The 23,605-nt window shown below is 37.9% G+C and overlaps 1 protein-coding gene across 10 annotated transcripts in view; it reads left to right on the top strand.

Moving 5' to 3' along the window:
- Positions 1–673: 673 nt before the first annotated feature.
- The window catches only part of LOC131066764 (uncharacterized), a 196,802-nt gene continuing 173,870 nt past the window's right edge, over positions 674–23,605 (top strand). For 5 of the 10 annotated variants that reach the window (XR_009371581.1, XR_009371580.1, XM_059216704.1 and 2 more), the window contains exons 1-8: positions 674–1,729; positions 10,390–10,801; positions 11,301–11,420; positions 11,640–11,759; positions 11,902–12,000; positions 12,148–12,267; positions 12,381–12,494; positions 12,615–13,221. Coding sequence is in view for 8 of the 10 variants with exons in the window: in XM_059216704.1 (XP_059072687.1) it covers positions 1,464–1,729; positions 10,390–10,801; positions 11,301–11,420; positions 11,640–11,759; positions 11,902–12,000; positions 12,148–12,267; positions 12,381–12,494; positions 12,615–13,221 (1,858 nt within the window). In the remaining 2 variants the exon portion in view is untranslated. The remainder of the gene's footprint in view (positions 1,730–10,389; positions 10,802–11,300; positions 11,421–11,639; positions 11,760–11,901; positions 12,001–12,147; positions 12,268–12,380; positions 12,495–12,614; positions 13,222–23,605) is intronic. The other 5 variants (XM_059216703.1, XM_059216708.1, XM_059216705.1 and 2 more) reach the window with 5 other exon arrangements.

Raw genomic sequence — 23,605 nt, 5'->3', positions numbered from 1 at the left:
TACATATTAATATTAAATGTTAATCAATTAATAATTAGTAATTTACTAATAATAAATGTCAAATCCTTAAATTTTATATTTCAAAGTTTCTAAATTCATATTTAATACAATCTTATTAAATATATTTAAAAAATTAAATTGACAAAATTCTATTCTAAAAATTTATATTAAAATAATTTAACAAATTTCTAAATTCATATAAAAAAAAATAAATTATTTAAAAAAATTAAAAATTATGAAACAATTATATTTTTCCATTTCAAAATATTCAAAATATATTTATATTTTTTAATAAATATTCTAAAATAATATATCAATATTATAAATAATAATACTATATAATATATATTAGCCATTATAATTTATTAATAATTTAGAGTATCATATAGAAAAAAATAGCAAAAGTGGATAACGGCTAGACCGTCAAATTCTAGGTCTGATTTCTCATACCCAAAGTGGACCCTACATGCTTTTGAATATTCTTTCTCAATCTTTTGCCATTGCTACAAATGTTGTGCACTTGAACTCGGTGCAATCATTGACCGATAAAATATTTGGCTTCTCTCCATCAAACCAGGTGAGGGCCACCTATTTTGTCATTTACCTTCCTCTGGGGTCATTTAAATTCAGTCATAGAGTTCTATTTAAGTATTTTTTATAAATAATTAAACTTTCATACTGCAGTGGAATTTCAGATGCTTGCTCGTTTGTTAGTTTTGCAAATGAAGCAGATAGATAATTAAACTTCCATACTGCATTGGAATTTTCAGATGCTTGCTCGTTTATTGGTTTTGCAAATGAAGCAGATATCTGGTCTCAAAGATCTTATAATTCAGATCACTTCAGTTGAATCTCAGTTCCAGGTTTTGGAGCACACAGGACTCTGATACCACTATGGGTCTATTTTCAGCTTTTTGTCATCATCATATGTTTTATCACCTGATACTACCATTGCTGTGGGTTTCTGCAGCCTTTATACTGGGGGCTTCTCTAAAGTATGCTTGCAGAGCCTCTCCTGCAGCCTTTATGTTGCCGATATCTAAACTTGGTTCTTTAATCCAATATAATCGCTTTTATCCTTCAAAAACAAACATGTATGGTGAATGATTGTTTGGCAGGGCACGGGTACCAACAGCTGGCTTACATCATGTCATGGAAAAGCTTTGCGAAGAGCTTCATGTCGGTGCATTGTCTCCCTTATCTGGTTTCAGAAACCCCTTTTGTTTTACTTGCCTCGGGGGCAGAAGCCACCGAGCATGTCACGTGCCACCTCGTCAGTTCTTGGTTTAATGTCAAGGTAAATGTAGGTGTAGCCACTAGGAAACCCCCAACTCCTCAATTCACACGCGATAGGAGCAGGCGTGTCAGGTTACATGGCAAAATAGAGGCGGCAAAATTTTGTAATAAAAATGCTGAAAGAGACGGGGAGAATAATTTAGGTTTATGGTGGAAAGGAGACGGAGATGGCTCAGCAACAGCACAAAAATATGCAGTTGCAGGTGACTTGTGATTTGGAGAGGAGAGTAGAGGAGTTAGAACGCAGTCATGCGGAGTTGCGAGAGGATGTCGAAACGCTTGCGCGGATTCATCAGCAGATTATTAACAATCCCAATCCCTTCTTGAGAATATTGCAATTGATGGGCCATGCTGTCTTCTTGTTCGCACCTTCATCTCGGGAGATCACCTTTTGGTGCGTTCTCCATTCCCATTCTATTCTTTTCATTTACAGGTAAAACCAAGCCAGAATTTTTTCAAATGGTTCAATGTTGCTCATATTAAGAAACACAATTCTGTTACTGATTTATATTCCTCATGAGAAACAAAATTCTCTTTCTGATTTATATCGTGTTATAAATATTTTGTGTGAAGAGTCTTCTGGAGTAAGTTGGTAATTTATGGTGCAGATATATATATATATATATATATATATATATATATATGCACTCTCATTCTCACACACACCTACTCTCACTCTCACACGCACCTCTTCTGATATGATTGCTAAGCTTAGAGTGAACTCGCATGAATTCCGTAGACATCCTGTAATATGCACAAACTGAAAGAACAAATTTCTTGTAGCATGCATTAGGAACGAGAACACATGTTTACAATCATAACCTTTAAAATTCATTTCTGAAATCTTAACCATGACAATCTATGAAGATTTAAAAGTCTTATTTTAAATCTAAACAGTTATAGAAATGGATTATTGTAAACCTTATAAAGCTCTAGCCATGGTCATTAAGATTTTAGTTGATATTAGTGGGATTGACTCCCTAGAAATGATGTTACATCATGATACGTTAAAAACCACCGTTTCTTTGCGTTTCCAGGACGGGGTCAAAGGGGGCACAAGTAAAAAGGTTTCCAGGACAGCAAAAGGATGGATGAGGAATATATTTTACATGAAATGCACAATTCAAAAAAAATAAAATTTAGAATTGAGAACACAATACAAAACTGACGTTGATCAATAATAAACATTCGTGAAGAAGAATAGTCATATAGTCTAGTCCAGAGATTTTCAAGCTAATATTATGGACTTATGGACTGTGGGAATTTCATGGCTTTTAAGTTATAGCAATTAAACAACACCATTAGTTAAATTGTAAACATTATGATTTGAATTTTTTTGAATATCATAGTAGCTAAAAATGGTAATCCACTACAAATGAGCTCAAAGTTCAAAATACCGACTAGAATCTACAAGTGACATTTCACCACGTTGAGATGGAAATTATGAGACAACAAAAGTTGCTGCAGTCAACAAGTTCGATTAGCAATCCTCGAATCATTTATTTCAGGTAAGGCATATGGGATAGTTCCCTAGATGTTGAAGCAACTGTGTTGTATGATTCCACTTCGTCAGATACATGCCACATAATGGAAGTTGAAGATTAATAACTATCGTAATTAGTAGATTCATATTGTTAAAACTAATTGACAGTTATGGATCCCTGACCACACACTGTTGAAATCAGAAAATCAACAGAACTGAAGACCAGAATAGGATCACTGTTTGTCTGCTGGGGATATTACAAGGGACGTTGTAGATGCTTTGGCGACTCTTGAGGCCTCCACTTAGAGGATGTTCCCATTAGATGCTCCCCATTGTTTGTCATGCTATATTAAAATATTCTGATAAAAATGATCCTACAAAAAACTTTTGCTGCAATGACAACCACCAAATACAAGACTTGTTTGGCTCTATCTTCTAAGAGGATTGGCCAGGGACCATTTTTTGTTGAAAACAATACAAACATCATGCGAGCATGCTAACTTTTCCGATAGTTTTTTAGAGTAAATTTCCTATAGTGGTGTCCTTGATCCAAATAATGCTGTCCCAAATTTTAGTCTTAATTCTCTGTAGCAGGAGAATTCAAAATTTTCATCAAGAAAGAACACGTAATACTTAGCGTATCAATTATTCTATAGATGATTCATTGGCTCAATTCAACCCAAGAGATCCATTTCTGTTGTGAAAACCGTTATTGAAATTCTTAAAGCCCTCTCCACCAATGTCTAGTAGAACAACCTCTAAGATTACCAAGTGGACAGTCCCAAGAAGTCAATTTCTTTTGTCAAATCTGTTATAAAAGTTATTAAAGCCCTTTCTACCAACGTCTAGTATAACACCCTATGATATTAGCATGTGGTTTTGTTGATGTGTATTTTGTACACCACCAAACATAGAATAAAATACCCAAAAGGTACCTTATCCTCTCTTGATTAAAGTCTCCGAATGCTGAAGATGTCGCGAAAAGGATCAATCGGGATGACTTCAAGGTTCTTTGCTATAGGATCTCTATGTGTGGATAAGCTCTCTGTGGTATGATGTGATTTGCTGGAATCACAAGGGGACTTACACTTGTCGACCTAAACGTCTGATTTGCTTTGAATATTGTTGGAACACAAGATTTTACTGGCTTAGATTTGAAAAAAAGGAAAAAGGACGAGGTCGAGGAAATGATCTAATTCTGACACTAAGAATGTAGGATCAATGAATGATCTTTGATGAAATTCTAACTAAGTCTTGTTTTGACATCCTAGGACCATCTCCACAAGGTTAGTGCGATCTTCGGAGGAGAGCTTTATGATGTTCAGATCATCGCCATAGGTATAGACACCATCAAGTTGATGCATATCAATGAAGAATCGACAATTGAAGTTAAGCTTAAGCTGAATGATTCCAGTTGACTACGCAAGGCAAGTCTGCAATCAACAAACTGCTAGTAGTATGGACATATGAATTTCACCATCAATCAAACACATTTCTTCCACTCATCTAATAACACGAAATCAAATATGAGAAGTATAAAGACCATGCAAATTGTTGAATCGACCCATAGATTTCACCATTTTTTCGAATGAAGTTTTACAAGTCTTTTACAACAACATCTTGGCAACAATCTTTGCCTTCTCTTGCTATTCTACTCTAATTGCTATTCTATCAACTGACTATTCACTATTAGCTAACTATTCACCTACTATCAACTATTGACTAACTACCTTCTATTAGCCTTTACAAAATGAAGAGCCGGGGCTTATATAGTGCCCTTAATACAATTCAATGGCTAAGATCAACTTGAGATCAATGGCCAAGATTCTACAATGAAAACCCTAATTAGGGTTTGTTACAACAAACTCAATTTTGACCAATGAAATAATTGTATTAATTGGACACGTCTTCTCTGGAATATTCGACCAATGGATAGCCGGGGTAGGTACGTCGAAATTTGTGCCACCTTTAATGAGTCAGGTACATTGAATCTGGACATGCTGAGGTGGACCAATCCGAACGGAGGAGTGATGACTGGGATGCCACCTTATCTAACACTTGGTTGATGCCAATTTGGTGATGCCTTCCTTCAAAGGCTGGACTTGAGGATTGATGGAGAAGGTCGCCCTTAATGATGTTGGACTGGAAGAGGTTATTCCTAATGATGCTTGATCGAAGAAGGCCATCCTTGTCGATGCTAGACGGGAGGAGGTCGGCCTTGTCCTGACTTGATCTTCTTTGATGAGGGTCCGCCAAGTAGTTGATCTTCCGACTCTGGGGTCGCCATTTGATGCCTACACAAAAGATTAAAGTTAGTCTTTGAGCATCAAACCTTAAAGCATAGAATTTAGGATCTTCCAAGAAAATGATTTAAGATATTAATTTGGAAATGACATGATAAATCCAGAATTCTAATTTTTCAAATTAATGGCAATGAAATCAAAATAAATCTTGAATAAGAACTTCAATATGATTCTTCATACCTTTTCCTTTGAAAGCCTAACTATAAAATCTTGGAAAATGATGAAAGAAGACCGGATTTTGCTGGATGAGGATTGAATTGCTTGGCCTTCTTGGATGAATTATGTCTTGATCAACCTTCAAAAGAACGTCACCTTCACTAGCCTCCAACACTTAGTAAATTCTGGAAATTTAGCCTCCAACCTGTTGGATTTCGCTCCTCCAATCTGCTCCTCTAAATTCGCATAAGAAGGAATGATTTGCATTTGCTACAACACCCTTCTCTTATATAGGGCGCTCACCTTAATTAACCATGAGGCCGACCTAGGTTTTTAATAATAAAATAAGATAAAATCCCACCTAAAAGGAGGCCAACTTGCTTGTAAAAGCAAATAAATGCTTTTGAGCGCTCACCTTTTATTTTTTTAAAATTTTAAAATTAATTTCAAGGCCCAAAGGTGGATTTTTCATTTATTTTAAGGCTTAGAATTTAATTAATCAAATTATGAATGCCTTAATTTATGCGAATTTGCTTTAGTCTTCCAAATGTCTTAAAATAGGCAAATTTAATGAAAGGCTATAGGCTAGCTTAGGAATGTTAAAGCTTGATCAAGACTCCTTAAGCATCAAGATATCCAAAGTGATGGTTTGAACCCCTTGTCTAGACTTGCTCACTTGATAAAATTGAAATTTTCTCAACCAATATTTGCAAATTTCCATGTCTTTGTATTCTCAATCTTGCAATTTGCCTTAGACTCGATCAAACAAGGTTGAATAATAGTTTTTTTTGATATTTTCGCCCTAGACCCTTTGGAAGGGTCAGAAGCGATTTTTCCAATTAGGTCTTGAATATCTCAATTCTTTCACTCCAAAATCTCCTGGAAGGCGAGCTTATGCTTGTTTTGACCTAATCAAGTCTTGCATTTCAATTTTTTATGAGGAAATTAGGTGAAAATGTGAATTTCACCCTGGGCCCTCTGGAAGGGTCAGGAGCGATCTTTCTTGCTTGAGCTTACTTCTTCATCATTTCAACTTCAATCCACTTTACAAAGCTAGGAAAAGGTCTTCTTCTTTCACTCCATCCAAGCTTGGTTCGCTCCTGCAAGGCAAAATAGGGGATTTTCAAATTTTTGCCCTGGACCCTCTGGAAGGGCCAGGAGCGAATTTTGAGTTTTAAGCTTATTTCTTCATGCTTTTAACTTGAAATCCCCTCTAAGGCAAAGAACATCACTCCTCTCTCCTATCCAAATCATGAATAGCATGATCTTGTCTTAATTTTGCAAGAAAAGGGGAGAACTTGGAAATTTCGCCCTGGACCCTCTGGAAGGGTCAGGAGCGAATTTCTTCCTTGGCTTCAAAACTTACATTCATGGCGATCCATTTCCACTCTAAGGCAATCCAAATGTTGTTTTAAACCCATGCCTAGGCTTAGCTTTGCTCAAACTTTGGAGGAAAAATGGGTTTTAGAATTTTCGCCCTGGACCCTCTAGAAGGGTCAGGAGCGATTTTTCTCATTTGGGCTCAATTCCTTCTATTTTCACCTTATCCCATACTTGCCTTAGCAAAACTTGATAGCAAAGGGTGATTTTGAGAAAATTCGCTCTGGACCCTTTGGAAGGGTCAGGAGCGAAATTTTCATCCTTGACCAAAAATCATCATTTTTCCAACTCGAAACTTCTTTGCAAGGTAGGTTTTCATCTTTCATCATGCTAGGAATAAAGTCTCACATCCAAGGAAGGCCAAAAATGTGATTATGAGGAATTTCGCTCTGGACCCTCTGGAAGGGTCAGGAGCGAAATTGCCTTCCTTGTCCAAAATTCTTCATTTTGCATGTTTCCAAGTCTTCAAATGTATCAAACAATGTCCAATCTTCATTCCTAGAGACCTTGCACATAAAAAAGTTAGCCAAAATTAGTGACAAATAAGCTCAAATAAGATTTTCGCTCTGGACCCTCTGGAAGGGTCAGGAGCGAAATCTTCTTCCTGGCTAGAATCCGTCACTTTTCAAGGTTTTCAAACATTTCCAAAGTCCAAACATGTCCACTTTTCCCTTCAAAATGCCTTGCAAATCAAAATTTGGTCAAATAAGGCAAGAAATGAATCCTAGGTTGATTTTCGCTCTGGACCCTTTGGAAGGGTTAGGAGTGAAATTCCTAATCTTGGCCAAAATCCTGACTTCATTTTCACATTTTTCCATCCAAACAAGTGTTTTGCCCTCAAAGATGCCTGGGAACGAGTTGGTTCTAAGTTTGGGTCAAACTAGAATGTCTTATGGAGATTTTCGCTTTGGACCCTTTGGAAGGGTCAGGAGTGAAATTCGCTTTGGACCCTCTGGAAGGGTCAGGAGCGAAATTTGACATTTTTAGACTCTCCGTCAGGATAATTTTATGGAATATAACATTTAAGTATACTTATACTTTAAGTTATATTCCATATATACTTTCAGGATGTTTGAGAGTGGTTTCAGACCTCCAGGAGTTATATTGCAAAATCTAGTTTTTGGAGGATTCTTCAGTTTTCCAGACTTAGTCAAATTTCAGGATCAGGACATTCCAGACTTAGCCAAATTTCAGGATCAGGACATTCCAGACTTCATCACTCACCAACTTGACCTAACTCAAGCAGAACCTGCTATCCAGGTGATCCCCTTGGCAACACTCGAAAGCTAAAGGCTAACAGACAAAACCCTAAAAGACCTAGAAAACAAACCCTAGAAAGCAAAAAGCAGGGGTCCCCATTTGCAATGGGGCGATGTGTGAATACGTCACAACAGGTTTATTGTTCAATGAGAGATTCTAATATGTTGACTACTTGAAGACTTAGCACTCAATGTCAAACATGGAAACCTAGCCATCCAAAAATTAAATACTTTGCCCTAGGGCTTTTAAAGGGAACAAAAGATGGTTTAACCAATAGGATTTCTCATTTCAGTTAAAATAATGAAATTTGAGATCAAAGGGCTTAATACCCTTCCAGATAGGGTTACTTTTCAGAAGATTACTCACAATATTATTGCCATCCATCACTTCTAGGGCTCATTTCCACCAATGGACCTCAAGATCCATTTGACTGTGAGAGTAGTTCCTTAAAATTCGAGATATTTTTTGTCTTTTTCTAGTACCTTTATTATCCAAGGAAAGAAAATATCCAAACATTCTATGCAAATGATCAACATGACATTTATTAAAGATCCTACATGAAGCATAATATATGCCATGTGAGGACAACAGCTTCTGGCATACCTGAAACCTTCCAGCCTCTGAGAGCAGAATTCTCGGCCATTTTGTCACCTTATTGATCTTTTCAAAAACTCATTGCCACACTGCCTTGAAAGAAGGTTTTAGAGAAGGGGATCCCTAAACGCTAACAATTTTATTAGGCCTGACCCAGTTCCAAACCTCTTTCACCACACAATCAAAGGAATTTTATCCCAGCCTAAAATAGAGGGCTTATGAATAGCAATTTTGGAACCAGATGCTTCATACCATATTTCAAGTCTCTTGTTTAACCATCAAAATCATTTTCATCCAAGACATGGAATTAGGAAGTATCATAAATCATAAATTGCATTTTCCAACAAACTACCTTGGTTAGGAACGACGTCTTTGATAGGGGGTTTGAGTGAAGAATCCTTAAGCCAAAAATGTAGTGCTTTTGTTGCACAGAAGTATAAGAAGAGTATTGTGTCTTAATTTTTACTATTGTGGGTTTTGCATAGGGTGCTTCCAAACCTAAACCGAAGGATATCTTTATGTTTCAGGTAGTGTATGAACTGCTTACAATTGTTAGTGAAGTTTTCATCTCCATCTTTCTTTTCAGTCCTGTTATATAAATTTTTATAAATAAGTCAAAGGTGGCTTCCCCTTATAACAAGAGCATGACTAGTCTTACGGACTGCTCCTCAAACTGTGCTTTTGAAGCATTTGAGGGAGAATTATGTCCGTGCCTTTGGCTAGGAGATTACCTATTTTACTCAAGTGCCTTTAAAGGGTTACCACAAAAGTCTGTGATCTTTGATCCTCCAAGCATTGTCAGTTTTAGTTCTAGGATGAAGGCCAAAAATTCCACCTTGTTGTTGGACATTTTAATACCAACCAATTTATAAGTTAATGCAAATTTCCTATGGCCACCATGAATTTCTATTAAAATCATTTCCTGTTGTATGTTGGCCACCTTTCAATCCTTTACTGTATATTGTAAAAGTTCCTTTTTTTTGGTGGGGGGTGGGAGGGGAGGGTTTAGAAGGGTTGGTTTTTACCTTTAGAGGAACCTCTTATGAACTTATTATTAGAGTCTGGTTTGCATTTTTTGTTTGTAGGCTAATCATTGTTTTTGAGTTCATATTGAATGCTCTTTGTTGGTAGCCAAGATGTGATGTTTGTTGTTTTTCAGATAATATTGATTCATAGTCTACTGGCATTTAGATAGTATATTCAAATATCTAGTTGCAAGCTCTATAAATTTCAGACTTGGTTTGTTTTATAGGTATTTTATAACCATCTCAAAGGTTTCCTTGGAAACGATATGTATTAACATATTGGTCCATTCTACTTTTTCTATCACTCCAAACCCTTCAAAATTAAGCTATATACAATGTGTCAAAGAAATTGCTTGTATTAAGGGATGACATCAGTAAAATAGGAAATTATGAAAAAGTGAAGACCCTTTTTTTATACGATTTATCACAACTTAAGAGCATGAAACTAATATTTACAGTCAGAAGCTTTTTTTCTTGATTGCAAAACCTGAAATAATGATAAGCCTCTTTCTTTTGTCACAACCTGATGTAGGAATGGGTTTCGTTCTCTATTCTGATGTTATGTTCAGCAATAGTATTGAGCATTATTATTGAAGCACTATTAGGGCCTGCCAATTTTTACAATAGAGAACGGTGGCCAGTTGAGTCCACTGGGTGCATTACAACATAGACATAAGTTGATACATAACTTTTTTTTACTGATGTTTAATATATTCAAGGCAATCTGAATTGCAAGAGGTAGAGAGTAATGGCCTACTTCTGATTCAATCATCTGAGATAAGATAGCCAGGTTTTAACTTTTAATCTGGTTTGTTTCCTTCTGCTTGCTTGTATTGGCATTCACCTCTTCATCTTTGATGATTTGAAGCAACAATCTGATTTGATGTTTCAGGAATCAATCAGCAGAAGCTCTATATGGATGGAAAGACTATGAAGTTCTTGGGAAGGATTTTATTGAGTTGCTTGTTGACAAGAGCGAGTATAATGTTGCTAAGGAAATTCTTAGAAGGTTATGTATGGGGTTGTCATGGGCAGGACTATTTCCTTTAAAGAAGAAATCAGGTGGGATATTTACAGCAATGGTAACGGACACACCATTATATGAGAATGGTGTAGTTGTAGGTGTGATTACCGTGTCGAGTGATGCTTTTGTCTTCAGAAATGCCAATAATATTTGCATTTCTGGCTACAATCCATGTGGCAGGCAGAACCTTGGCTACAGCCCGGCAATGCTTCCTGGCTTAGACAAGCCAAAGGTTGAACAGAAACAGCCTTTGCGTAAAACATCTACAATATTAAAGATGGTATGTATGAAGCAGTCATTGCCATTTGTGAACAAATTGTTCTTCAATGTGCATTTCATTTTGGGGAAATGCATCTTACATTAATTCAGGGAACAAATAGTTACTAGAACTTAATAATAAAGATACAAGGTAAATCTCTCCTCTTGAAAGCTAAAAACACTAAAAATATGCATCTATGCCTCAAGGGGCAACTACTCAACTTCATTATGGAAACATCTTGAACTCAACTTTAACCTGTATAGCCAACTTTTGCTTAAAATTCCTCAACTCCCCTAGGGAAGCCCAGGGGATTGCTCTTCATGACAGGTTGCCTTAGCTGAATTTCCACAGGAATCTAACAAGTCAACTGGATTGTATGTCGTAGCAGTTTGAAAGTAGGCCAATTTGAAATTAGCTGACAAGTTCAGATAAATGCATTAGCTTTCTGCATGTACTTAGCATTTTTGTTGCAATTTACTTTTGAGGTTTTTATGTCACATTCTGTGTTCCAATTTTACAGGTTAAAAAAATGTTATCATGCTTGAACATAGAGGAGGAAAATGCTGATCTTCATGCAGCTTATAAGTACAATGAAGGACTGGGACAAGACTGTGCTCAAGTGGGGGCCTTCACAAAAGTGGTACTCATCCAACTCTGCTGAGTGCAAGTGTTATGCCTTAATGCTTTAGTTGGTACCAAGCCAGCCAAATTAACCAGAATAGTGCAAAGCAAGCCTTACATGTGCTAGATTTAACCAAAGAGAGAACTTTTTTGCAGCATCTGAGAATGAGCAATTCATTTTCTTTTAATCAGGAGCCATTTTTCATAATATGGTGTGTTATCCCATGAATATTTCCAGGTATTAGGCGATCCTTCAAGCCTGCCTTCTCTTCAGATTAAGATTGATTCAGAAAGTGCAATTGCTAGTCATCTTGGAAGAGAACATGGGCCTGTGCATGCAGCACAATCGGCAGATATTGTATTTATTCAAACCATATGATGTACAGAATTGTCTAGGTTGATAAACAACATTGTTTTAAGTAATCCACTGTATAACTGTCTTACATATTATTTTGGACATTTTTCTTTTTAAATAGCACATTGTTGTAATTCTGGTGTAGGCAGCAAAACCCTTATCCGATTTGTGCATTGAAGAAACCGGCAGTAATATTCTAGCCAAATATGGAAGTGATGTTGGCTTAAATCAAGAAAATACTAATGTAAGAATACCAACAGAACAAATTCTTTAATATTTTTTTTCCTTAGGAGCATTTTTTTTTGTGTTCATTGACTGATTAATTAAACATCTATGTTCATTAGAGTATAATCTGGTTCCTCTCATAATTTTATTTGAAGCCAATATGCAGCCTTCCAAGCTGTTATCCAAGTTCATCTATGGTGAGGAAGACAATGAACTTAGAATGACAACGAAAATCCAACAAAAAATAGACCAAAGATCTTTGCAAGCCAGTCCATCTCCAAAACCTGTATATTTTCTGAACATAAATACTTGCATCCATATAAGCTTAGATAAATGCAACTGAGAAGCATCTTGCTTAACATTGCTTGTTTATGATAGTCTATTTGATTCCAAGTGTAGGAACCAGAGGTGCTGTCAAGGCTATTGCCAGGTGAGAGTAGCAACAAAAATGACCCAAGCACTGGTGATGCAGAAAGAATACAAGAGAGTGCTTGCTCAAGTTCGTCAAAACTGGTATGCACTTGAAAACCAATTGCATTACTAACTTCCTTCAAATGTTAAATTAATGGATTCAAAATTCAGTGACATCAGCAAGGTGTCATCCTTCACTAATATGGTTTCAAATTGTTACAGGCATCAAAGATATATTCAGGACTTAAACAGGAGAAACTACTCCATTGTCAGCTTGGCGAGGATGCAACAGACAAGGATGAATTTTACAGTACAAAGTTAGAAGAGAATGAATCACTCCCTGTCTTGAGAATTGGACCCAACCCTCCGAGAAGTAGTCTGAAGACTAGTTCCAGACATATTGAAACCATATTGGATCCAACAACCAGCAAAGAAAATGAACTTGAAGAAAAAGGATTGGAGAAAATGTCTGAGCTTAAGGTCATATCTAAAGATTGCAACCAAGGTGAATTTTATAGGGAAAGATCAGGACTGAATAATATTATTGGAGGAAAAGCAGAATCCTCATCTAATGAAAAAGATTTCAAAAGACACTGGCTGGGATATGGTGGTGATTCTAGGAAACACATCCAAAGAGACAAATGCTTGTTACAAGGCTCTGGGAATGAGAGGAAGCAAGGACAGCCTACCGAAAGTATGTTGAATGAGAATATCACTAATGATGATAGCAGCAGCTGTCCACATGCAATAGGGGAAACTGACCTGAGCTCTGAAGCAGATTGTGAAATATTATGGAAAGACCTTGTTTTGGGAGAACAAATTGGAAAAGGTAATATATGTTCATTTTCTTCCTGTGTGATCTAGTCCTCAATCTATGTTGCATATGTGCAGGAACCTGTGTATTTGTACGTGAATAAAATTGCCCCTCCAAAAATATATAAGCCCTTTCCCATTGCTTAAACTTGAAATGTAGAAAATAATATTAGGAAGGTGCTAAAATTATATGAGAATTATTTTAGATTAATTATCATTTTGCTGCAAATATACATGTACATGCTCATGGACTACTATCCGTCTGGCAGATAATTGCCATTATGAATTCTTGATTCATATTATTTACAAAAAGTATGTTACTTCATTTAATTATATATTTATCATTTTTAATAGTCTTGTAACATTATTTTGTCCATTTTACATGCTTAAACAAGTGAGGGTATGGTATATGGACAACATCGTGTATGCATAATCTCTGTCTGTGTGTGTGTATCTATCTATCCATAAATATACATTTATATATGGAAAGAATTTTACAGTGCCTTTATATATGTGTGTGTGTGTGTGTGTGCGTGGAAATGATAATTCTGCAATTCTTTGGTAGCATGAAAATGAAGCCTACTCAGATAAAAGTGGATGATATTTAAGGATCATATTAAACCCTTAGGGTTAGAAACAGACTATGTCCATCACCAAACATATATCTTAGATAGGTGTCATTGAATGTTCATCAACATTCCATTGGGAATGGGGTTTTAATCAACGATTTCAATTAACTTACCATATTTATTCAATTTCAATAACTGCTTATATTGTGATTATTTCTCCATGGGGTGTACTAATGGACCCTATTATACTGTGAAGGGAAAACATCTTCTCACGAGGCCTTCTAGATCCTCTACTGCAAAGGCAGGAATATCATCTGTTAGTACTAATATTTTCCACAGAATGGCATATGTGCAGGAGCTCTGCTAGGTTTTCTTTTTATTTATTTTTGTTATTTCTATCACCTTCTATCTTTATCAGTCTCTAATGTTTAAGTTCTAAGTAACTTCTAACTAATGTTATGGGAGCTGGTGAGCACAAGGGCTCTCAAGAATGTGAAGAAGTTTGTTATGGAGGTGTGTCAGGAGGTAAGGATGAAACTTCTACTACACGTACACATGTTCAATTTTTAGTACTTTATTAGATGTAGATTCCATGGAAATTTTACTTTGGTAGGTTGTTGTGTGGGTCAAATTCCCTTAAAGAATATACTAATATCCCACGTCCACTGTCGTTGGAAGCTATGTAGTATAATGCTGAATTGAGCCAAAAATATGACCAAGGTTTCTTTTTGGTTAACTTGTGCATCTCTGAGCCAATATGAATTGTCGGGTTTGTCAAGAACACTTTTTTGGTTTTGTCCTGTTGGACCAAAGATTTCACAGTTTTTGATGACATTTCCTTGAGATTCCTAATCTAGATAGAGTATATAGGTTTACACATTCTTCTCCGGGTACGTAGTATATAGGTTTACTCATTCTGTTTTGGGTGTTTGTTGACCAATTAGTTAAACCCATCACTGGCACATCTTGATGTTAAGTGATCAGTCCTATTGGATTGCTTGCCTCCAAAATTTGGTGGTATCTTCTTATAGACTTTGTCCTTCTCTTTCCCTACAATATTGGATTCAATCTCATAATGTGATTCTTAACAAATAGGATAAAAAGGTGATTTCATTATCCACTTCCCAAATTCCTCCCTTTTATCGACAAATGGTAAAGTTCTTCAAAACCAAAGGATGGGCATGACTTTCCTACAAAATGAGTGAATGCTAGAAAGCTTAAAGCATACAAAGGAAGTTTTTTCATTCACTTACTTGTTGAAGGTTGAAATATATATATAGTTGGGCAAGCCTTCTCTAGGTTGTCTCCATCCCTTATTTTGTTTGGAAAAATATTCACCTTGGATTTTGCTTTTAAGGGTGGTTGAGTTGGGGTAGTGCTTGCACTACCATGGAACTGGTCTCTTTCCTTGCTTTTGAGTGGCTCGCCTCTTTCCTTATGAGCCTATGGAGATTCACTTTGAACCCCACCTTTCTATGAGAGCTTAACTCCATTTCTGCATCTTGTCAAGCTTACCCATGGCTTGGGTTATGCTTGTTGTACGTTCTCTTTGTCATGATGGGTCATGCTTCGGATTGCTGATTTGACCTCCTTTTGGATATATCTTGTTGTAATGGATTCAAATCATCTTGATTTTTTGCTTTTGCCAAGGGCCTAAACTGGAAAATCTGAACACAACAACAATCTCGGACAAACCAAAGACCAATAGAAACCTCTACTTTTAGTTGGGATGAGTGAATGAATTTAATAATGTCCACGAGGCCAAACGGCCTATGGTATCCACGGACAACTAGCAAAAGTGGCATGCAAAGTCTGAACAAATCCAAATGAAATACTATGACTGTTAAACCTCCTTCTCCTTCTGCATCTTGGATCTTTTGCTGTGTATCTTGATTAGGAAATCTGCAACTCTTATCTTTTCTTCGTCAAATAGGTTACTTGAGGTGTTTACATTTAGTGTCTCAACATAGTTGATCCGAATGTCATTGTAGGTTGGACACTCCATGTTGTAATGCCATTCAGTCTCCACCACCCTTTGGGTGCAATATCTACATCTTCTATCTTCCCATTCCTCTTTGGGTATCATCCGTCTCCCTGTTTCGCATTTGAGTTGATGTGAGCTGGTCCTTATCTGAGCAATTAACATTTTTGCCTTCCATTTTATGTCCATTCCTATGTAGTTCTTTTGTGTATGGTCATGCATGGGATTGAAATGTTTGATATAGTATTCCTTTTTCCTTCCTATTTGACTTGCCCACATGTTTTCTTTGAATTTTGCTTGCACTTATTTTTTTATTTGGGCAATCATTTAGGTTAATATTCTATTTATTCATCCATTTAATGTTTTGTTTCATCCATGTGCTTTTCCTTCTGTCTAGCTTCTCTACCGTTGCCATCTTTGGCTAGTGATGTATCTCCATGTTTTCTAACCTCTTTAAGTAGCTTAGCAGCTGGAACATAGCTGATGCCTTAATAGGGAAAGCCCTGTCCTCGCTAGGACAATCTCCTATAGAATAGATGATTTAATCTTGAGGCTAGTCGTAATTAAATGTTTTTGTAATCTCTCTATTTGTCTCCATTTCCTTGTTGAAGTGCTGCTGCCCCATACTTCACATCCGTATAATACCACCAGAAACACAAGAAGTCCAAAAAGAGTTCTTAGTTTTCCAATCCCATACTTCAACTCTTCTACATCTATTTTGCAGTGAGTATAAGGCTTTCCATCCCCCTTGGATCCTTTTTGCTCTACATGTTTCCCAACTGAGTTTATTGTGGAAGTCTAGGTCAAGGTACTGATATTCATTGACCATTGGTAAGGTGTTGCCCTCAAAACAAATTCTCTATGGACCTTCTTTCTCTTCAAGGTAAAGATCATGACCTTGGTTTTGCTAGTGTTCACCTGTGTCCCCACCTCATGGCATAAATGTTCTAGAGCCTTAAAGTGTTCTTTCAAATCTCGTGCTGTTTTTGCTATTAAAATAAGATCATCAGCATATAAAAGCAGCTTTATTACATAGTTGGTCAAATGAACTCCCCCACCACCAAACTTGTCTATACATTCCTCTAACTTGTTAATGTATAACCCAAACAAGATAGGAGATAATGGGTAGCCATGCTTGACCCCAATGTCACTTCTAAAGCATTTTGATAATCCTTGTTTGGTTCGTATCTTAGCCCAAACTTGGTCATACAATCTATGAACAACTACTCTATATTGTATTGGAATTTCCAACTTTTCCATTCTACTCCATAATTTGCTTCTAGGTACCATGTCAAAAGCTTTTTTGAAATCAACAAAATAACAATTTGACTTTCCCTCCTTGTTTATCCCATATCTTCTCAATCAAATGTTTGAGTGTTATGCAATGATCAATGGTAAAGTACTTTGGGCTTTGGTAAAGTACTTTGGCCTAAAGCCCGCTTGCCCTTTTGCTCCTTTTCCCTCCTTTTCAGCCCAAATACTGATTCGTCTTTCTGTCATGCTCCCAAAAAGTTTACCAAAGAGAGGATTGATCATTATAATATGGTAATTTGAGGGGTTATTGATGTCATCACTTTTGAGTACGGGGATGACAACACTAGTTGACCAATTTGTTGGAAATCCATTTTGGATGACTCCATTGAATATTCTTTTGATGTGAGGTGTGAGGATTTCCAATCCCCCTCTGAAATGTTTTGCTTGTATGCCATCTATGTCTCGAGCTTTACCCACAACAAGCTTTTGTAATGTCCCCTTCTCAATGATGTGCTTTCAGTGGTCCATTGGCCTCTTCCAGAGACCCGTAGGCTAGGTGGAATGAATAATTAGGGTTTCAAATGTTGGTGAAGCGAGAACTTACTATTTTTAGTAAGTTAGGGGTTGGCTGTTTGGATGATGCTGTCTTACTGAGCTTTCCATGCTCTGTCACTGGGTGCGAAGATCATGCTTTTCGTAGTAGTAATTCATGACTTACTATTTTTAGTAAGTGGCAATATGGAGCATTTTTATTTTTGGCAATGGACAGGGTCCTGATCCTGCAACAGTTCTATGGTCTTCTTTACTCCGCTTCATCCTGGTTTTGTTGATGATTAGTATGGGACTCATAAGTGATTTAATTAAATATTATCTCCTTGTCTAAGGTTTAATATTTAAATTTTTGTATTTACTGATTAAATGTATTAAGGATGGCTTAGGGAAAAATAATTAATTGATATCCATGTGTTATTTTCCTAAGTCAAATGGCGTATTATTTGGTGGCAATTTGGAAGGATAAAACATCTCTTGTTTTATAATTTTAATATTGCAAAAAAACGTCACCAAAAGGCAAAGTTTGAACTTGCCTAGGAAGAGGGAAGTGGGCGCCATGTTGGAGGAGACTTGAAACGAAATGAAGGGAATTTGAGTTGAGTTTGGGCGCCATTTGCATTTGAATTTGGGGGAGCTTGGAGGTATAAATATGAGCCTTGGGCTCTCATTTTACCATCTTGAAAAATTGCATCGTTATGCTACCAGATTGGCGTATGAACTTTGAAGCTTCGGAGTGCTCCCTAGTGTTTCCAATTTCGTACTTGAGATATAGTACCTAGCTGTGTGATGTATTCTATGACTTTTTCAGTGCATATTTCAGTATTTTCGGAGTGTGGAGTGATTTCTGGAGTTGCTGGTTTCCTTGTGGCTGAAGCAAGTTTTCAATCATACCTCCCTACCTGAGCGACTGATCATTCTGGGTACGGGCTCAATCATTCTTGTTGTTGTTGGCAATACATCTTGTATGTTTGTAGCACCATTTTTTGAGTTTTGAATTTAATATTGCAAATCTAAATATCCTAGCTAGGTGTGGGTTTTGGAGTGTGCATTGATATGCACGCAGGTTATTTTTGAAGTGTTTTGGTAGCTCCATTTTGGATTGTCTTGGTTGCTGCTTGTCTAGTGTTGGTTTGGGAGTGATTTGGAGTGAATTGAGAGAGATTTGAGTGAGATATGAGCAATTTAATGAGTTTATGGGTTGCTGGTTATGCATTTCCAGCCTGCTGTTTTGGTGTTGAATTAGTTTGATGATCATTATCTTGTGTTCAGCAATATACTTCTACTCTCACTTTCCTCTCTATTGTAAGGTTAAGTAGTAGTACTACTAACCCATTCTGGATTGTAATCTTCATATCCTGCTGAAAAGTGGAAGAGGTTGGCTTGCCGCCTATATTTGATAATTTGTAATTCAGTCCTCCTGCTGCATAAGCGGTTGAGTGATATTGGTTGTAATGATCCTCCCATTGCATAAGCGGTTAAGTTGAGTAGTTTGTAATTTAGTCCTCCCACTGAAATATTGCGGTAGAGTGATTTGTGTTTGCATTGTTGTTCTCTTGGCTGGTTCACTGCCAAGTTCCTTGCTTTCTCGTTGGATAAGCGGAAGGGGCTGGCTTGCCGCCCATTATTGTAGTTCAGCAATTCGGCAGTTTATATCTAATGATCCCCTGCTACCGTATGCTCTCAGCCTCCCAGTCTGGGCTCTCGGTGATCAGAAAGTGTAGGGTTCCTTCCAGTTGTATGGTTTTCACTATTCTAACCCTAATGGGTGATTGCTGATTGTGATATTGCTTCGAAAAAACAAAAAAAATTTAGTGGGAATAATACAGTGGTATCAGAGCTGGTTTTTTTGCCAGCCTGTGAGTTTCAAAGGGGTCAGAGTTCTCCATGAGTGACAGAGACGTCGTTTACTACAACAGAGAACATAAGAGACAGCAGTTTCAGATTCCTGTAGTGCCGGAAGAAGATACCTTTTCAGAGGTATTGGGAAACAGAGGGAAAGAAGTGGAATTTGCAGATTTAGTGGATTCTATGGCAGATAAGGCTACTGAACAGAATGAGGCACCTGATAAGAAGGCTGAGAGACAATTCAATGCCATGATGGACATGATGTCTCAATTGCTGGCCAAACTTAACTAGAATGTTGTTGGGACCCCTAATCAACCCAACAATGGACCGGAAGCCAGTACTTCTAATGCTCCTGTAGGAAATGGAAATGGGAGTAACAATGGGAGCAAAAGTGGAGGTTCAGCCCCAAGACCTCTGCAACCTATCTTCCTGCCAAGAGAAGCACATCAAGCTGAAATTGAGATACCTACAACTGATGAAATAAGGAACAACTATATGGAGTATGCTTCTCTCCCTAGAGAGATCCGAGATATCCTCTCCCTGGATCAGTTCACGAATCAGAAAATGAAGCGAGGAAGGAGGAATGACAACAGATTTTCTGCCCCAAGAGATTATCAACAAGCTCTTGGAAGGGTGACTCTAGCACATTTTGATGGGAGCACTAAGAGCATAGCTAGAGCATGGGTGTAGAAGTTGGACAATTACTTGTCCTTGAGGCCTATGCTTGAAGAAGACGCCATCAAGTTCGCTACTTTGCACTTGGATGGAGTGGCCCACAAATGGTGGTACTTTGGGTTGGTCACCCTTGGTCATAATTTGATCACCACTTATGCTGATTTCACCAACAAGCTCATTGAGAGGGTTTTCACCAAGGACTCGAAGGTGAAATTTAGAGAACTTGCTCAACTCAAACAGCAAGGTTCTTTGGATACTTTCATAATTGAGTTTCAGAGTCTTTCGGTTATTGTTAGCAACATCTTTGAGAAGAGGTTGGTGGTCCTATTTACTGAGGGGCTAGATGAACCATTGAAAGGTTGGGTAAAAGCCTTTGACCTGGCTACCTTGGCTGATGCAATCAAGAAGGCTCGAAGCATGGAGTTGGCTGCCCCAAAGAACAAATTTCAGTCCAAGCCTTTCCCTTTCCGAAAGGATAAGAAGAAGTTTACAAATCAGACCAAGAAGTTTCCTTCGCGAATGGATGATGAGCTCCATCAAGAGCTTCGAAGGAAGAATCATTGCTATTCTTGCAGGGAACCTTGGGCCCCAGGGCATAAGTGTCATGGGAAGGGAAATTTGTATCAAATGGAGTGCTATTCTGCAGATGTATCAGATTCTGAAATGTCAGAACAACAGACTAAAATTGAGGACAGCGAGTATGAAGAGGCTCCTGAAGGGCCTGAAATTGAGTCAAAAGACAGAGGAGTGGTTGCTCAACTCTCGAGCATTCACAACAATGAGTCTTTTAGAGTTCGGGGTGTGATAGGAGAGCATCGTGTCGTTGCTCTCATTGACACAGGAGCGACTCATAATTTCATTGATGAGAGAATTGTTGCAAAGAGGGGGCTAGTGGCAGAGGAAGTAGAAGGCTTCGAAGTTATGGTAGTAGATGTCTCCACTATATCTTGCAACTAAATGATTTCCAACATGTCTTTGAAGTTGGGAAATCATGAAATTAGAGATGATTTTTTTGGGGTTAGCATTGGTGGGATTGATGATGCAGTCCTCGGGATTCACTGGCTGAGATCTCTTGGTGAGATTACATTAAATTTGCAAACCATGGAGCTGAAATTCATGTCGGAAGGGAAGAAGGTGGTATTGAGAGGAATGTCAAATGGGGGACTTAGAGTTGTCTCATTGAAGAGGATGGAGAGGCTGATCCGCCATAACCAGGTGGAGTGGGCAGCAAAGTGTTTGATAATGCCATCAAATCCATTGGTAGACAAAGACAGCTATTCCACAGACATTCAAGCATTGATCACAGACAGAAGTAAGGTCATGGTTATGCCCTCCAAACCACTAGAAGAGAATCAAAGCTATCCTGAAGATATTCAGGCCTTGATAACCAAGAGGAGTAAGGTGTTTGAGAACCCACCTCTTGGTAGACCTCCTAAAAGAGGTGCGGAACACATCATTGAGCTTGAAGAAGGAGCTAAGTTGGTTATGACTGCTCCTTATCGGTATCCCAAGAAGCAGAAGGATGAGATTGAGAAAGCAATCCAGGAGTTGCTTGACACGGGTTACATACGACCAAGCAAAAGCCCATTTGCTTCGGCTGTTGTCTTGGTGAAAAAGAAAGATGGGACCATGTGCATGTGCGTGGATTACTGGGCCTTGAATCAGAAAAATATTAAGAATCGGTATCCTATTCCAAGAATTGATGAGCTCATTGATGAGCTACATGGTGCAATGTTCTTCTCTAAGATTGATCTTAGGTTAGGGTATCATCAGATTAGGATGAGAGCTTCAGATGTGGAGAAGACTGCTTTCAGATGCCACTTTGGGCATTTTGAGTTCCTAGTCATGCCCTTTGGCTTGACTAATGCCCCTGCTACATTCTAGTCATGCATGAACAAAATCTTCCAAAAACAACTAAGGATGTTCGTACTCATATTCTTTGATGACATACTCATATTCAACAAATCTTGGAAGGAGCACTTACAACACTTGGATGAAGTATTAAGCATACTGGAATTCGAGTCCCTGTTTGCAAAGGAGTCTAAATGTGAATTTGGAATGGAAGAATTGCTCTACCTTGGTCACATTATCAGTGCAGGTGGTGTGAAGGTAGACCTTGAAAAGATTAGAGCTACCACTGATTGGCCTCCTCCTGAGAACATAACACACTTAAAGGGATTCTTGGTCTTTGTGGTTTTTATCAGAGGTTTGTGAAGGGATACTCTTAGTTGGCTGCCCCCCTCACAGATCTTACAAGGAAAGGAGCTTTTGAATGGTCCGAAAAGGCACAAGCAGTATTTGATCAGTTTAAGGGGATTATGAGTTCCTGCCCTGTTTTGGCTCTACCTGATTTCACCAAACCTTTTGAACTGCAGTGTGATGCATCTGGAGAAGGTGTTGGTGCAATCCTCATGCAAAGATAAGCATCCTATAGTCTTCAAGAGTAGGAAGTTGAGAGGGCCTAAAAGGCTATATTCGATATATGACAAGGAGATGCTTGCCATAATGCATGCCCTTGCAAAGTTTAGGCAGTACCTTGTGGGGAGTAAGTTCATTGTTAAGACTGATCATAATAGTCTTAAACACTTCATGCATTAGAAAGATTTGAACGAAAGGCAACAGAAGTGGGTGAGTGTTGTGACGTATTCACACATTGCCCCATTGCAAATGGGGACCCTTGCTTTTTTGCTTTCTAAGGTTTGCTTTCTAGGTCTTTTAGGGTTTTGTCTGTTAGCCTTTGCAGGATGAGTGCTGTCGAGGGGATTATTGAATGGCAGGCTCTGCTTGAGCCAGGGTGAGTCCACGAAAATCTTTATAACTCTTGTTTTCCTCCTTATTTTGGCTAGGCATTGGCTTGATGGAAGAAGAATAGCTTGTTTTTGCCTCCTGAAGAAGTTTCAACTTTGAAAAATGAAGGATTCTGGCCAGGAAAGGCAATTTCGCCTCTGACCCTTCCAAAGGGTCCAGAGCGAAATTCCTTATAAACACATTTTTTAGCCTTTCTTGGACATGAAATTCTATTCCTAGCACAATGAAAGATGAAATCCCACTTGGCAAAGAGGTTTCAGGGTGAAAAATGAAGGATTTTGGTCAAGATTGAGAATTTCGCTCCTGACCCTTCCAAAGGGTCCAGAGCGAAATTCCTAAAAACACCTATTTTCTTTGCAAGGTCAAAACAATTTTTTGGTTTTTATGGCTTGAATGGGTGTGAGGAAGTGTGTTTTTGCCTTTTGAAGATGATTGAGGTTGAAAGGATGAAAGAATTGAGCCTAAGAGAGATTTTCGCTCCTGACCCTTCCAAAGGGTCCAGGGCGAAAATCCTAAAACCTATCTTTTCTTCCAAAGATTGGACTAGACCAAGCTTAGACATGGGTTTGAGAGGACCTTTGAATTGCCTTGAAGAGGAATTGGATTGCTAAGAATGAAAATTTTGAAGCCAAGAGGGAATTTCTCTCCTGACCCTTCCAAAGGGTCCAGAGCGAAATTTCCAAATTCTCCCTTTTTCTTGCAAATTTAAGACAAGA

This window comes from Cryptomeria japonica, chromosome 2 (assembly GCF_030272615.1).
Source record: "Cryptomeria japonica chromosome 2, Sugi_1.0, whole genome shotgun sequence".
In the NCBI taxonomy this organism is placed as follows: domain Eukaryota; kingdom Viridiplantae; phylum Streptophyta; class Pinopsida; order Cupressales; family Cupressaceae; genus Cryptomeria; species Cryptomeria japonica.
Note: the sequence above shows the minus strand (reverse complement) of the source record. Positions and strands in the feature narration are given on the sequence as shown.